At 60.0% G+C, this 12,578-nt stretch overlaps 1 protein-coding gene across 3 annotated transcripts; it reads right to left on the bottom strand.

The window, feature by feature from the left end:
* Position 1: 1 nt before the first annotated feature.
* On the bottom strand, positions 2-9,628 carry IFI6 (interferon alpha inducible protein 6). Of its 3 annotated transcripts, none has more exons than XM_075909145.2 (5): positions 9,490-9,628; positions 6,303-6,401; positions 4,660-4,719; positions 3,885-4,046; positions 2-1,799 (listed from the first exon to the last, which is right to left on the bottom strand). In XM_075909145.2, exons 2-5 carry the CDS (start codon positions 6,367-6,369, stop codon positions 1,693-1,695), a joined length of 396 nt encoding a protein of 131 aa, XP_075765260.2. In that variant the 5' UTR covers positions 6,370-6,401; positions 9,490-9,628; the 3' UTR covers positions 2-1,692. The 3 variants fall into 3 exon arrangements, with proteins under 3 accessions (XP_075765260.2, XP_075765261.2, XP_089629530.1); XM_075909146.2 differs by lacking the exon at positions 9,490-9,628 and adding an exon at positions 9,328-9,363; XM_089773404.1 differs by lacking the exon at positions 9,490-9,628 and adding an exon at positions 5,756-5,951 and having other exon boundaries at positions 6,303-6,407.
* Between the last annotated feature and the right edge of the window lie 2,950 nt (positions 9,629-12,578).

Here is a 12,578-nt window from a genome sequence, read left to right on the forward strand (position 1 = left end):
CTCTTGCTTCACCCCTTTATGGAAAATTACAAAGACAAACAGGTATTTCACTGATTATCTACTGCTATAAACCATCTTACAGAAAATGAACGCTGCAAGCCCCTTGCATTACCAGCATATTTAAATCTATATAAAGGAAAAACAAAGATGAAATAAAGCTATTAATTAATTAAAACAAAGTGAAGATCATTTCAGTAGGCCGAGACAAGGCAGATAACAGTTGGTAGGCTACACAGCTGTGCTCCAACTTGCACAGGGCCCCAGGTGGTCAGGAGAACTGATTCTCACTAGGGCAGTGGTGCCCGTGGTTGCCATGGTGCCCAGGGCGTGCAGCGCATGCGCGGCTCCGCCCCCGGGTGCCCGACAGCCCCAAAAGGTTGGGGACCACTGCACTAGGGAATCACACCGTAAGCACCAGCCTTCCCCAGCTGACAGGGCTGCACGGTGCCTGGAGTGAGCCCGGCGGGGCACGTCCCAGCACAAAGGCGATACAGGCTCAGCGTGGACAGAGATGACCCCAGAGAACACCCGAGCTGCTGGGGCTGCCGGGAAAATGCCTCGTTCCTCTGGCTGACTCGCACTCTGGTTTCAAAGGAGACCAGGCGTCGCAGCGGCGATCTGGTGGGTGCTCAGTTTGCCCAGTGGCCGGATCCTGGAAGACCCCCCCCCCCTCTGAGCAGCCGCTGCTTCTGCTCCGTGCACCCCATGACTCTGGCTGCAGTGAGACACCTCTGGTGAAGGGGGGGCTAACAAAGCCTGCACGACGGGCTGTGCCCTGTGGATGCGCAAGGGTCAGGCCGTGAACAGCGCAGCGGCCAGGCCGGAGAACGGGCACGTGCACACGCTGTAAGGGCAGACTTGCCCGTGAGTGGGCAGAGGGGGCAGCTGTCGTGGGGCTCGTGATTTAAAGGGGCCAGGGCTCCTGGCTGTAGCCACAGCAGCAACTGAAGCTCTAGGCCCTTTAAATCTCCACCAGAGCCCTGGTTGGTGCTGAAGGGCTGTGAGGGGAGGCCAGCTCCCAGCCCCACCCTTCTACCCACGGCCCTGCCTCTTCTCAGGGCCCAGAGCCAGCCCCCCTGCCCAGGACCTGACGAAATCTGGCAGCCACAGTGACCGTCAGAAAGCGACAGGTGGGCAGGCCCTGAACACGGATGGGTGGACAGTGACTGGGGAGGGAGGAAGGAGCAATGAGGCTGCCTCGTCTCTCCCCCAGCTGGCCTTGGAAGGGGCGGGAGGGAGAGATGCTCTGGCCAGGGGCACCGGTAAAAATGTGTGAACCCACGAAGGTGTGCGCCCCACATCGACTTCACCCCTCCCCCCCGGTACTCAGGGCTTCACCTGCTGGGGAAGGGGATCAGGCCACCCTGCTCTGCCTGCCTGGTGCACCCGCAGGGCAGCGGAGTCAGGGCATGGCGGCTTGCAAGCCCCAGCTCCACTCTGTCAGGGACGCTGCCAGAGCACGGCAAGCCCCATGCTCTGGCGGGAGCCCAGGCAGGGCTGGGGACAGGTGGGCCTGGAGGCTAAGAGGGCGGCCGCAACCAGGGCCTGCAGACAGCGGAGAAGCAGAATATTAGTCACTGCAGGGCTGGAGAGACTACAAACAGAAATGGAATCACCCAAAGCTCAGCGCTGGAGCCCTCCGACAGGGCTCAGGCGGGGAGGGGAGGGGAGGGGAGGGGCGCCGGTGGGGGATTACGGCTTCTTGGACTTCTGCTTCTTGCCGCAGATGAAGTTCTGGTGGGCAGAGTAGCCCAGCTTGCTGCCAATCGACCCCCACGCCACACTGCCTGCTTGAGCCCCTGGAGCAATGACAAAGGTGATGACTGGCTAGTGCAGACCCCAGACAAGCCGCGGCACACGGGAGAGCCAACGCCCGCACGGTCCCGGCGAGACGCCGGCCTGCACACGCTCAGTACGGGGAGAGTCACGGTCCCACGCTGACCTTCCCCATTGCATAAGCAGGAGTCCCCGCTCCTGGCTTCTGTCCCTGCCTCTGCTGCCTGCAACAAGTCGCTGCCGCTTGGTCTGTGTTTCCCTCCCACCCTCGACCTGGGTGGGTAAAAGTTTTTGATGGCGGGGAGAGGGGGGCACTCAAAGAATTTGGTAAGAGGTCAACGACCGCACTCTTCATTCCATCTGTGCATAAGGTTACCAGATGGGTTTCAAAAAAATGCTGGACATACATGATCTCAGAACGGGAGGGGGGACTGGCCGGGAGGGGAGTAGTGCTGGCCAAGAGAGGATCTGTGGGAGATCGGGGAGGGAGGGGGGAGAACCGGAAGCAGAACTGGGAGAGGATCAGGGGGAGCGGGGCTTGCCGGGGGGAACCGGATGGCGGGGAGCAGAGCTGACCAGGACTCATGCAGATCCGGGGGTGCTGCCCGTCCTGCACACAGTCCTGGTGGGGTGCACAGGCGAGTCCGGCCTGGGGGTTTCCATCCCCCCTGGGCCCTGCCCCCACCCCCTGCCTCTCTACTGTGTAGCTGCGGCCAGGCTGGTAGACACGCTCACTCAGTGGGACTCATTCAGTGTGAGCGTGTACCAGCCAGGCAGGACGCAACTACGTACTAAATAAAATAAATAATAATGGAGATCGCCTAGCTCCTAGAACTGGAAAGGACCTTGAAAGGTCATCAAGTCCAGTCCCCTGCCTTCTCAGCAGGACCAAGTACCATCCCTGATGAATTTTTGCCCCAAATCCCTAAATGGCCTCCGCAAGGATTGAACTCACAACCCTGGGTTTGATACTCCTGCTAATAATAAAATAATAAAAATTTGATACTGATACTCCTGCTAATAATAAAACTGACCTAATTAGAAAATACCCGACATTTTCTGTCTCCGGCATTTTCTCAATTTGTTTCCCTGACAGAACCCTCAAATACCGGACTGTCCAGTTCAAAACCAGACACCTGGCAACCCTATCTGTGTGCCGCGCACGGAGCCCTCCCCCACTGCCAGGGTTGCACCGTGCACAGAGGGAACGCGGGGTCTGGGATGGAAGTGGAGTGCAGAGTGGAGCTCTGGAAAGAGGATATGCAGGGTGGGGGTCTTGGAGGGAGTTTGGATGACTTAGGGCAGAGGTGACCTGGGGCAGAGGATTGGGGGGCAGGAAGGGGTGGGAGCTCCAGGAGGGGTTTGGGTGCAGGTGAGGACTCTGACCTGGAAGAGGGCTGTCAGAGGGGTGCAGGGTCTGAGAGAGGGTTGCGACCTGGGCCAGGGGTGCAGGAGGAGATGCACAGGTTTGGGCTGTGACCAGAGGCAGGGAATTGGTGCAAGGTTTGGGGGAGGATATGGGTTCAGAAAGGGGGCAGAGAGTTGAGTTGCTTACCCTAGGCAGCTCCCAGCCAGCTGCCCTGTGGGATCCTCAGACAGGCTCCCTGCCTGCCACACCCCCATAAACCACTCAAATGACATCTCTGCACACTGCACGTCCCTTAGGTGGGCTCCACGCACTGCCTGTACTACAAGCACAGCCCAGGCAGCTCTCATTGGCCAGTTTCCGGTCAATGGGAGCTGTGAGATGGTGCTGGGGGCAGGGAGGTGCATGAAGCCCTCCCATGGCACAGAGACACATGGCCCCCGCAGCCTGATACTCCCGCTGGGCTGTGGGCCGGCCCCTGGCCTTGAACAGTAACTCCCTGGGGAGGGGTTCTCTCATCTCTTGCCTGCATGTCGCAGGGGGGCATTTGGTCTCCATCGGGACCCCTAGATCCCCCCCAAGTGCTATGACTCCCAGCCCCCCCTCCTCTTCTTACAAGCCAACCCCCATCGTAACGCTCCTGAGCGAGGGAGGCAAGCGAAAGGGGAACCGGCTCTGCTAAAGCCCATGCAGGGTTTGAAATCCTCATTGCACAGGGCAGCCTCCAGCACGTGCCACCTACCGAGGCTCTGGAGCGTGGCCACGACTCCCCCTGCAGGCACGCCGCCACCCGAAGCCACAGCGGACCAGCTCATCAAGTAGGAAGCCAGGGATTCGGCTGCTATGCCGGTGGCCTGGAAGCCCAACGCACCCAGCACGGCTGGTCCTGCATACACCAGAGCAGCTGCAGCAAAGAGAGACTGGTTGGATCGGAGGCATTTCAGCTTCAGCCCCCGTCACAACCCACACCGGCCGGCCCAAGCGAGGCTTCGCCACAGAGGAGGAAAGCCCGGTTAGCGAGTTAAGGGCTGTCTGCAGCGTTAGACAGCAGCCGCTCTCCCCCGACCTCAGGGGTGGGGAACCTCAGGACCGGGGGCTGCATGTGGTGCCTGGATCCGGCCCGCGAGGTTCAGGGCCCCCTCCAGCCTTGGGGAGCCCAGGCTGGCGCTCCAGCCACCCCACTGCCCACTGTGGGGCTGGAGCACACAAAATCGACTAGGCTGGGCCCCCCAGGCTCGGATGTGCAAGGGGAATGTGAGGAGTCTTTCCTCAGCTGGGGGCACATCAGTGAGGGGTTTATTTCTTTTCACTTGTGTGTGGCCCCCGACTGATTTTTCTGTGGGTCAGTGGCCAAAAAATGTTCCCACCTCTGCCCCGCCTTGTGCTGTGGAGAGAACAAACAAACTCAACACCATTATGACCCTGCGCTGCATGGACGGGACTACTCCAGGGCCATGCACCTTTCCCCCTGTCCCTGGATGCCCAGGCTCCATTGGGGAGGGGCATTAATAACTCACCTCCTCCCACCACCATGTAAGGAAGAGCATCCATGAATCCGCAGCCGTCCTCTTCCTCATCTACAGAGACAGGCAGAGACAGTTTTGTCTTTACTGGGGTTTCTGGGTCAGAGAAGGCTGGAAATGTTTCTAATGTTTGCTGCTTTATGCACATCTACTATATATTGAAGAGAGTTTGTGCATCTGTCTGTGTCTGCGTGTCCGTCCACCCCTCTGTGAGTCTATTGGTTCAAGAACTCCTCCTAAACAGTGAGAGCTAGGACCGCCACATTTGGCAGACAGCTTCCTCTTATCATACCTTAAAGCAAGGTCAGGGTTTGGTTGTGGCTGGGCAATGGGATGTGTGCGGAATGGGATTGTTTCTCATCGAACGGAGAGGGAGGGTTGTAATAGCAGGCACAGTTATAATCCAGAATGACCACTGGGGGGCAGCAAGCAAGCACCCCCGCTCACCCGACAGCTCCAGAGAGCCACAAAGTAGCTGGCAGCTGGCAGTCCAGCCCCTACTACGCTGGGACAGCCTCAGTGAGCAGCCAGTGGCCACCCGACTCCCTCCCTTCAGTCTCCCCACACACCTCCCAACCCCTGCCCTGTCTCCTACATCCCCACCCCTGCCCTGAGCCTCCCACATCCTCAAGCCCCTGCCCTGAAGGACCTGAGCAACGCTGGGTAAATCTTCTAGTACAAGCTAAGAATGGATCCTGGCAGGGGAGAGAGGCTTGTTTAAGCCACAACCCTGCAGTCGGATCCACGCGTGGGAACACCGACACGCCTTCTCTGCATGCAGAGGGTAGCAACTTCCTTTATACACTACAACGAGCATGTCGCTATGTTGTCCTAGGTGAAGCAGTGATCTGGATTCTGACCCATTGGGCCTTCCAGCCAGAAAAGGCTGCGGTGCAAGTTAGGCTCAGAATCTATAAAGCGTGTGCGTATTTATCACAACACAGCCTTTAATTCCTCAAACAACACGGTCTCGTACGATGCCCCCATCCCCTCCCACTCTTCTCTGTGTCATAATTCCCACCACCCCCTTCTGTACTTGCTACACGGGTCCAATCAAAGCCAGATTTCCCTGAAACACCCAGAGGGGCACCTAAGCCGAGGCTGTTTCCACACCCTGGTCCTGTGCTCAGAGCCACGTGCGTGCAGGGACCCAGTGGCAGGATCAGGTCCCAGTGCCCAGCGTTTTCTCCCTTTGGTTTCACGTTTGGCGCCGCTCTAGGAGTATTTGCCCCCTCCCAAGGGCTCGGAAGGAGACGAGCTGCCGTTACACACCACAGGAAAACCACCTGAAACAAGCACACAGATGTGTGGGCAGAGGCCAGGCCTGGAGAGATTCAGGAGGCTGGGAGCCCCTGAGACGTTGTCGTGTCTTCACTAGAGCGCTCAGGGGTACTCTCGGGCTACACCCTGCCAGCCTGTGACACTGTGGCTGTCGCCTAAGCAGCCACCATGCCCCTGGGAGTTTAGGGGGGTGCTGGGAATAGAGCAAGGACTGCACGGAGCAGGGGGCCTCACCTCCAGGGTAGGGACACCGGCAGAACCATGCAGGCCCCAGGACCATCCATGCAGGCCCTGGCCCCAGCACCAACCTCATTTTGATTTTAAGGGGCCAGGGAGATAAGCAACACTACAGGTACCTGCATACGCAGAGCCGCCGGACAGGAGCAGACTCAGCAGGAAGAGAAGCTGGGATTGGCGCCACATGGTTCTGCTTGAGTTTTCCTCCCGTGAGGCACCTGCAGGTACAAAAGGGAAACCATCTCTGTGCCCTGGCACCGCGCCGCTGCCTGGCGTTTCACGGGGGGCAGGGACATGGAGGAGAGAGGTGCCATCCCCTCTGCCGGAGGGGAGACGGAGATCGAGCCTTCCCCAAAGGGGTCCCATTCCCATGCCCTTCAGAGACAGTCCACAGATCATACCACCCGCGCGTCGGCAGTACCGGCTGCCTGTTCCACAGGGCTGTGCGTTATAAGCCAGCCCATGGACGTTAAGGCTAGATGGTCCCTTTTGACCCAGTGGGTCTCAGCCTTTCCCAGTTCCTGTACCCCTTCCAGGAGGCTGATTTGGGCCCCACAAGTTACCCCTCTCTTAAAAAGACTTGCTGTGTGCTGACATTCTGCTTCCCCAGGGGGTGCACGACTCACCACTGTGCTCCTGGCCCCACCCACACTCCACCTCTTCCCCCAGGTATCCACTCCCACCCTGCCTCTTGCTGCCCCCTTTCGACCCTCACCCGAGGCTATTCTGACCCTGCTTCTCCTCCCCCAGCAGCACCCACTATATTTTTCTACATGGGTGCTCCAGTCCCAGGAAAGCCACAGCCTTGGTGCCTATGCTGGCTTAGAACGCAGCACATGGCAATACAGAAGGGGCCCAGCACACGGACTGAACAATTGCCGACTTTCACTTTCAACACAATCCATGGAGCTGTACTTTTAGGCTGTGTCTACATTGGCACCCTTTTCCGGAAAAGGGATGCTAATGAGACCAGTCGGAATTGCAAATGCCCCGGGGATTTAAATTTTCCCCGCGGCATTTGCATGAACATGGCTGCCGCTTTTTTCCGGCTCGGAGCTTTGCCGGAAAAAAGTGCCAGTCTAGACAGGGAACTTGCGGAAAATAAAGCCTTTTCCGGAAGATCCCTTATTCCTACTTAAAATCAGGAACAAGGGATCTTCCGGAAAAGGGTTTATTTTCCGCAAGTTCCCTGTCTAGACTGGTGCTTTTCTCCAGCAAAGCCCCGAGCCGGAAAAAAGCGGCAGCCATGTTCCTGCAAATGCCGCAGGGAAAATTTAAATCCCCAGGGCATTTGCAATTCCGACTGATCTCATTAGCATCCCTTTTCCGGAAAAGGGTGCCAATGTAGACACAGCCTTAGAGTGCACCTGTCTGTGTGTCTGTCTGCAAGTCCCTTTGTTCAAGAACTCCTCCTAAACTGCAAGAGCTCGGGCCACCAAGTTTGGTAGGAAGTTTCCTCTTCTCTTAACTTAAAGCAAGGTCGGGGTTGGGCTGTGCCAGGAGAACCGAAGTCCCAGGAAAGGGACTGTTTTCCATAATATGCAAAGGGAGGGGCTGCTTTTTGGAGGGATGAGACAAGAGTGTGGCCACTGGGGAGCCTTGTCTGACCCCTGAGCCCAGCGTGGCAGGGCTGAAGCCCAGAACTTAGCTTTGCAGGGCTCCTCTGGCATGGAACCCCCAGCAGCTGCCCAGCTTGCCACCCCCTAATGCCAGCCCTGCACTTGCAGCGCTCCTGATCCCAGCCTGTGACCCCCTGCAGGCTGCATCCTCCAGGCTGAGCAACACTGGTCTGGAGGACTTGAATGCCCCCGCAATACCGCTGGAGAACTCCCAGGTAGAGTCCCGTGTGGCTAGCACAACGTGGATCCCCAACCCACCCATCCACATCGGCTGGAAACATCTCACAGCCGATCCGCAATCCACTCCCGCCTGTTCTGTCTATCCGCATCCGCCCCCGGACAGCAGCTAGCAACCTCCCAGTGCCTGGCCCAGAGCATCTGCCTGGGTAGCCGTATGTCCAGGGGAGCTAGTCCCGCACTGCCCGGCGTGATGCTGCTCTTACCAAGGGGTTGTGAACCGCAGCCTGGCAGCCTCTCCACCCCCAGGAGATGCTGGGGGGGGGGGGGAATGGCACAGTGGTCACAGAGATGGGGGGGGGAAATCGACCAGGAACCACAGCCCAGCACCCCCGACACACACACTCCAGGACACACTGGGGGAGGGCCAGAAGCCACTGCCCCCCTGAAGAGATATCGGGGGGGAAGAGGGAAGAGTGGAAACTGTGCCCCCCCCCCCCAGCAGTACCATCTTCGCCTTCATGGGCAATCCTGGTAAGCCCCTCCCCAGATCTCCCAGCCCCCTGCCCTTAACCCTCCACCTCCTCCCTAATTCCTACGCCCCCCTGTACTAAGCCCCACCACACACCCAACCCCCTACCCTGCACCCCCACCCCCCTGCTCTCAGCCCTGCTCCACCGCTCCTGCCATGAGCCCCCGTCCCCTACCCTGACTCCTGCATCTGATCACCTGCCCCCCCTGCAGCCCGCCCCCCCCCTGCAGCCCGCCCCCCCCGCCGCTCTCTAAGTTTCGTTTCTCCCATTCACGGGCTATTGGGTTTCTGCTCCAAGCGCACGAACGAGTCCAGGAAACGAACGAAGCCTTGAAGGGGCCTCCCCCAGTTCACACGCGCACGGATCGGCTCCCAAACACCGGGCCCCTGTGGCACCAGCCGCGGTCGCTGCGCTGGGAGAGGGCATCTCCCCGCCAGCTCCTCCCGCCCTGGTCCCTTTGCACGCGCCGGGACTTTAGGTACTTCCGCCCCCCCCGCTTGTACCTGATCCCACAAGCTTGTACCCTGCACATCAGCCCCCGGCCCCCCGCTAGACACATTGACAGCGGGGGCGGGGTCGGGCTCCGGACACAACTGCCCCTGTCCTAGCTACCCCCCCCCCCCATAAATACAACCCCTTGCCCTGAGCCCTCCATCCCTGCCCCAAGTCCGGCACCCACCCTCCCCCCCCCCCAGCCTCCGCCCCGCCCCGCCTCCTGCCTTCTTATCCGGCTCTTTGTTGATCTGGATTTTCATGGTTTAAAAGGCGCCGACTCCCGATGTAAAGACTTCACGTTCGGAGACGCCGCCACTTACCCCGGGCTCAGCCTGCGCTGCCCGTGCCGCAGCGGAAGCCACAAACAGGGTCCCTGCCCATCGGACCGGGGAAATTCCCCCCCTCCCGCCGGGGAGGTTACAAGCCCAACGCCTCCCCCCCCCCCGCCAGTGCGCTGCGCAGAGGGCTGGCTGGCTCCTTACCTTGCCCAGCTGGACGGGGCGCGGGACACGCGGCCGCCCTGGAGAGGAGGGTGTCGATTTGCTACAGGACACGAGCCGGACGCGCCTTTTTATCCCCATCCCTTTGCTCCACCCCTTCCCCAGATGACTCCATTACCCCCCCCCCCCTTTAAGTTTCATTTCTCCCATCCACAGGCTCTTGGGTTTCTGCTCGAAGTGCACGAACGAGTCCAGGAAACTGAAACTGATGCTCGAAGGGGCGTCCCCCAGTTCAAACTCCCAAACATCGGACCCCCTATGGCACAAGGCATCCCCCCGCCAGCTCCCCCCGCCCCGGTCCCTTTGCACGCGCCGGCACTTTAGGTACCTCCAGCCCCCCACCTGCACCGGATCCTACAAGCTTGTACCCTGCACATCAGCCCCCCGCCCCCAGCTAGACACATTGATAGCGGGGGCGAGGCGGGTTCGGGCTCCGGACGCAGCTGCAAGAACAAGTGGGTCCCTCCCGTCTCCACAAGAGCAGCAGCATCCAGTTGTCTCTGCAGCCTGGTTGCCAGGAACAGGGTCATCACGCCCAATAAGGAGCCGCCTAGGACACCATGACATTTGGGACACATGAAGCAGCCGCAGCTTGGTGGCCCAGCCCCCATCCATCGGCTGCTCTCCCCCCACCCCCTGCACCCAACAGCGCTGTTCTTAGGGGAATGTGGGGCCTGGGCCAGCCCCCGCACTACTCTGCCATCCCCCCTTCCCCTCACCCCCTACCCCGCCACTCCCCACCCCTGCTCTGCCTCCCCCCTGCCAAAGTTCCTTCTCATTTTTCCTTGCTACCTGTGTGGAATGAATTTTATTATGAGGGTTAATATGGAGGTGGTGTGGCCAGGGTAGGGACAAGGGCTTTGGAGTGTGGGAGGAGGCTGGCCGTGCGGGGGGTGGGGGGCTCTAGTTGGGGGTGCAGGCTCTGAGATGGGTCTGCGCACGCGGGGCTTGGAGTGAGGCTGCTCAGGGGTGTGGCGGGGAGAGAGGACTCCCCATTCCTCTCCCTGGCCGCTCAGCATGCTCCGAGCCCCCCCTTCTCCACCACCCCATCACCAGAGTTCCCTGTAAGGAGCCCCCCTGCGTGGGCCTACACCAAAAATGTCAGTCCCGCCCCACCCCCCCGGCAGAGCTGCACAGCCACAGCCCCAGCTGCTCCCAGGGGACAAGCTCCTGCCCCATCCCAGGAGCAGCCACCCCACGGCCCTGGCCCTAGCCTGAATGGAGCTGCAGTCCATGTGGCCCGCACTGCGAGTGGCAGCTGCTCCAGTGGCCCACGTGGTGACGGCTCTGACTCAGCCCTGGGCAGCCAGATGCAACAGCTCCATGCCCCGCCTGAGGATCTGCAGCTCCAGCTGGGCATGGAAGGGTCCAGCCGGAACCTGCTTTGCCTCCCCACTGCCGGCTGCTTCCTCCCTGGGCTGCTCTTGCCACTGCCAGGGGCGGCCCTAGACTAGCTGCCTGCAACTGGCGCCCTAGGCGAACCAAGCAATCGGCGCCCCCCCCCAACCCCAAGGACAGATATCAGTGAGGGTTTTGGTTCTGTGCTGGGGAGAGGGGGGCGGGGGCGGGGGCTGGGGGCTGAGGGGCTGGGGATGGAGTTCTGGGACTGGGGGCCAGGGAGAGGGAACTGGGGGCCAGTCGGGGGAGAGAGTCCCATGCACCCGCCTCCTCCCAAGATCCCCCTCCTCCAGAGAGAAGCCGGCATGTGCCTCTCCCGGGGTGACCCCCCCTCCCTCGGCACAGGAGAAGCTGGCGCCTGCCTCCTCTGGGGCCAACCTCCCCTCCCACGGTACAGGGGAAGCCCCCGCATTCCTCCTCCCCCGGGGCCAACCCCCCCATGGCACAGGGGAAACCCCCACATTCCTCCTCCCTCAGGGCCGAACCCCCCTCCCGTGGTGCCGGGGAAGCCAGTGCCTGCCTCCCCTGGGGCCGACCCCCCTTCCCACGGTACAGGGGAAACCCCCACATTCCTCCTCCCACAGGGCCAACACCTCCCCCTCCCAAGGCACAGGGGAAACCCTCGCATTCCTCCACCCCCCAGGGCCGACCCTCCCTCCCATGGCACAAGGAAAACCCCCCCGCACGCCGCCTCTCCCAGGACTTACCCCCCTCCTGGCTGCAGGGAAGCCTTGCTCCAGGTAAGGCACCGGAAGGGGAAGAGGAAATGGAAGTGGCAGGGTATTTGGAATTTGTCGCCCCATGTAACTTGGCGCCCTAGGCAGCTGCCTAGTTTGCATATAGGCATGGGCCGCCCATGGCCACTGCCAGGTCCACTCCTCTCCCTCGAGGCACGAAGCCCTGCTCTCCCCTACCCTGCCACTGGTCCCCGCCACCTGTGTGTCACTTGTGTGCGACACCTGGACACATCAGACGAGAGTGCCCAGGAGTAGCAAGTGGATCAGCAAGCCCAGATAATGCTAATCCTGTTGTTCTAAACACCCAGGTGAGCCCCACAGGGCCGAGCGCTGGGGCACTGTGTGCAAATGTGTCTGTTGTCTCTAAAGGGCTCAACTGTCTTCCAGAAGTGATTAAACCTTCGGATCGCTACCCCTTCCTGCTTCTCCATGTAGGAACTAATGATACAGCCAAGAATGACCTTGAGCAGGTCACAGCAGAGTATGTAGTGCTGGGAAGAAGGATCAAGGAATTAGAAGCGCAAGTGGTATTCTCGTCCATCCTTCCAGTTGAAGGAAAAGGTCCAGATAGAGACAGTTGAATTGAGGAAGTCAATGCGTGGTTGCGCAGATGGTGTCAGAGAGAGGGCTTTGGTTTCTTCGACCATGACACTCTGCTCCGGGCACAAGGATTGTTAGGAAGAGATGGGATCCACCTAACCAAGGGTATGTCTACACTACCCCGCTAGTTCGAACTAGCGGGGGATGTAGGCATACCGCACTTGCAAATGAAGCCCGGGATTTGAATTTCCCGGGCTTCATTTGCATAAGCGGGGAGCCGCCATTTTTAAAACCCCGCTGGTTCGAACTAGGAGGGTAATGTAGGCATACCGCACTTGCAAATGAAGCCCGGGATTTGAATTTCCCGGGCTTCATTTGCATAAGCGGGGAGCCGCC

The sequence above is a fragment of the Pelodiscus sinensis genome, chromosome 26, assembly GCF_052426305.1.
Source record: "Pelodiscus sinensis isolate ZL-2025 chromosome 26, ASM5242630v1, whole genome shotgun sequence".
NCBI lineage: Eukaryota > Metazoa > Chordata > Testudines > Trionychidae > Pelodiscus > Pelodiscus sinensis.